At 35.7% G+C, this 3,061-nt stretch overlaps 1 protein-coding gene across 1 annotated transcript in view; it reads right to left on the reverse strand.

Moving 5' to 3' along the window:
* LRP1B (LDL receptor related protein 1B) overlaps positions 1-3,061 on the reverse strand; it is a 1,585,724-nt gene that overhangs the window by 80,447 nt on the left and 1,502,216 nt on the right. The window contains exons 80-81 of the mRNA XM_019553609.1: positions 2,793-2,909; positions 1,132-1,305 (exon numbers count right to left, since the gene is read on the reverse strand). Coding sequence (XP_019409154.1) covers positions 1,132-1,305; positions 2,793-2,909 — 291 coding nt within the window. The remainder of the gene's footprint in view (positions 1-1,131; positions 1,306-2,792; positions 2,910-3,061) is intronic.

Raw genomic sequence — 3,061 nt, forward strand, 5'->3', positions numbered from 1 at the left:
CTACCCTGGGGGTGTTTAAGAGGAGGTTAGATGCACATCTTGCTGGGGTCATGTGACCCCAGTATTCTTTCCTGCCATGGCAGGGGGTCGGACAAGATGATCTGCTCAGGTCCCTTCCGACCCTAGAAACTATGAAACTATCGAAGTTGTTAACCTTGGATCTGGATCTGATGTCCCCTGAAGCATATGGAGTTGTGGGGGGACTTATGGTATTATAGTATGGGTCCATTTGTTCAAGTTAATGTTAAATGAGTTCTAGCAGAAGAATTCCCTCTTCTTCACAACTTTCTTTAATTTTGTTTCTCAGCACAGCATTTAGAGATTTAAAACCAAAGAACCCTCCTCTTCTGGAATTAAGCTTTTAATCATGTAGTTTGCTAAACCTTTGCTTAAATTTAAGCAATGAATAATTCCACTAAATTCAGTCATGACTACTCACACTAGATTGGGAATTAAAAGACTTCACCACACCTACAGCAAGAGGTATCAATACTATTGTCCTGATCAAATTCTAATTCAGATAATTACTTCTGGCCTGCTTACTTTTTCTTGCAATTTCAATTGGATGCAGGATTCTTTGCTTCCTGAAAGGTAGCATTCTTAAATAACTGTTGCCTTCCTCTATAGTGATAACTGAAGTGTTTTTCAGAGGGAATTATTTTGTAAAGTATGTTAAGTTCAAGGAAGAAAGACACTGCATAAATATGAAATATTTTGGCAGGATGCTGTGGGAAGTCATAATATGGAAATCAGAAAGTTAAAAATAACCGTAATTATATAGCACAATTTTAAAAAACGACACACTTACCACCAGAATCATTGGTATTATGAAGAAAAAAAGCTGACTGGTTGTGACTGCTGTTTTTTTTTAATGGTGCACTTTTAATGCGGATACCCAAGACCAGGCAAATCATAAGTGTAGGGGGTTATAAATAGGGAAAATATATATTATTTATGTTGTTACATAGAAACATTGCAGTTAGTTTTTATACACCAAAATATGAACAAATCCATTCTTCTTTTAAATATTCAGTCAAGTATAATACATTTACAGCAGTAAGTCACTTTTTTCTTTATTCTTATAAATAATTTTTTAATAAGAGCTAGTTTAATGTAATTACTCCTACTCACAGTCTATTTGTTTGTAGCGATGAAAAATCAAGGCACTTTTTGTTTTATCAAAATCTAAGTTCAGGCGTTCCACAGAGCCTCTGCCAAATTTATGTACTCTAAATGCACCAGTTTTAGGTCCTGCTCCATATATGTAATCCTCAAAAATGTCAATTCTGTGTGGATGTAACAAACCTGAATGAAAGTAAATACATGTCACATTTTAATGCTGACATTCTTCCCCTTAAAATGAATAACAAGCAGACAGTCCTGTTAATACCTACAAGAGTCACATAGCTCTACAAGCTATGTGTACACATTCAAATGATATGAAGGAATTCTCCCAGGGGTTTTCCTCATAGAAAACCTTACTTTGGCAAATGTTCAAATGCTGAACCTTTGAGAAGCAGAGATCTTGCAGTGCTGGTGCTGCTAAACTAGGAGGAACCACTGCACACTGTCTCCTTAAGTGGAGGGATCAAAGCACCCTGGGATGCTGGAGGACTATGCTGTGGATTCTTGTGCAGACATTCAGTCTTCCAGAGTGAACTGCAGGAGTGATTTAACTTGGGGGTTCCCGGGTTATTTTTCTCCCAGACTGACCTGGGACAGCAGTGACTGTCCCAGAAGAAATTGAATGTCTATATGTGTTGTCTGTATGCATAATGTGAGGTGGCCCTTCAATGACAGTTGGGTAGGATACCACTGAATGGTCAAGATAATACAATGCATGTTCTCACTGTTACACCACAGTTACTTGTTACTGTAGCCAAAGTTGATTTTGTCTGGCTTCAATTTCCAGCCATTGGCTCTTGCTATGCCCTTCTACCCTAAATGATACTTAGCGCTCAGTATTTTCCCCATATAAGGTTACAAATATAATATACACTGTTATCTTCTACTTCAGCTTTTTAAGCTGACTTTTTCATTCCAGACAGTTTTTCCAACCCACAAACACTTTTAAGGCTTGTCTCTGAACCAATTTCCAACAATAATTTTAAAATGTTGATGTTTCCACTGATTTAACATGGGCCTTGTTTATATTTAACAATGCTATATCATTTAAACATAATGTTGTATAACATTGTGTGATATTAAGTTAAATATATATTACATCTCTTCACTTCTATTTATCAAAAATATTTCTATAAATAAATATTTCTCTTAAAAATAAATTCAAGTTTATTTTACAAGATCTTTTGGGGGTAGGGTAAAACCCTATGAACCTGGATGAATTTTGTTCCCATGCTTTAATTCTTTACTCATTAAACACATTATTTTGCCTACAAATAATGTTAGGCTAAGCAGTTTATAATTTCTCAGTTATCGTTTTTATCTATTAAATAGGTGAACAGTTTCACCCCAAGATAGTCAATGTGTTCTGAATAACAAATATAGGACAAAGTCGAATTCATACATACCTATTCCTGTTGCCATATGGAGTCCTAATGAAGTCAGTCAAGATGCTTTTGCACCTACTAAATGCCAAGACTGGTACTTTACAATCCACCATATTTGGATAGTGCTACATAACTTTAAAGTAGTCTAGCTAATTATAAGAATGATATTATAATTATAAGAATTATAAGTCAAATAATCATTTTAAATGGTGGCCTCAGTATCTTTAGTAGCATTTCATTCACAACATGTGTCACAGTGAAAAAACCCCCACATCTGCATACCTTGTTTACTGCTCACAGATACAACCAAATCAGAGCCATCAAAAAGAACACTGCCAATAACAGATAATTCAAAATCGGCCCAGAACAAACGCTGACTGAATGAATCAACTACAAGACCTGGAAAAAAATAAGAAGCATGGGTTTGAAATATGTACTAGAGAATACAAAAATATACCTTATATAAGAAAAATACTTTTTTACAGATTTCATAGACACTGGGGCTGGAACGGACCTCGGAAGATCCTTGGGTCCAGCCCCCCACCCAAAGG

Source organism: Crocodylus porosus, unplaced genomic scaffold (genome assembly GCF_001723895.1).
Source record: "Crocodylus porosus isolate Cpor-Errol unplaced genomic scaffold, CroPor_comp1, whole genome shotgun sequence".
Lineage (NCBI taxonomy): Eukaryota > Metazoa > Chordata > Crocodylia > Crocodylidae > Crocodylus > Crocodylus porosus.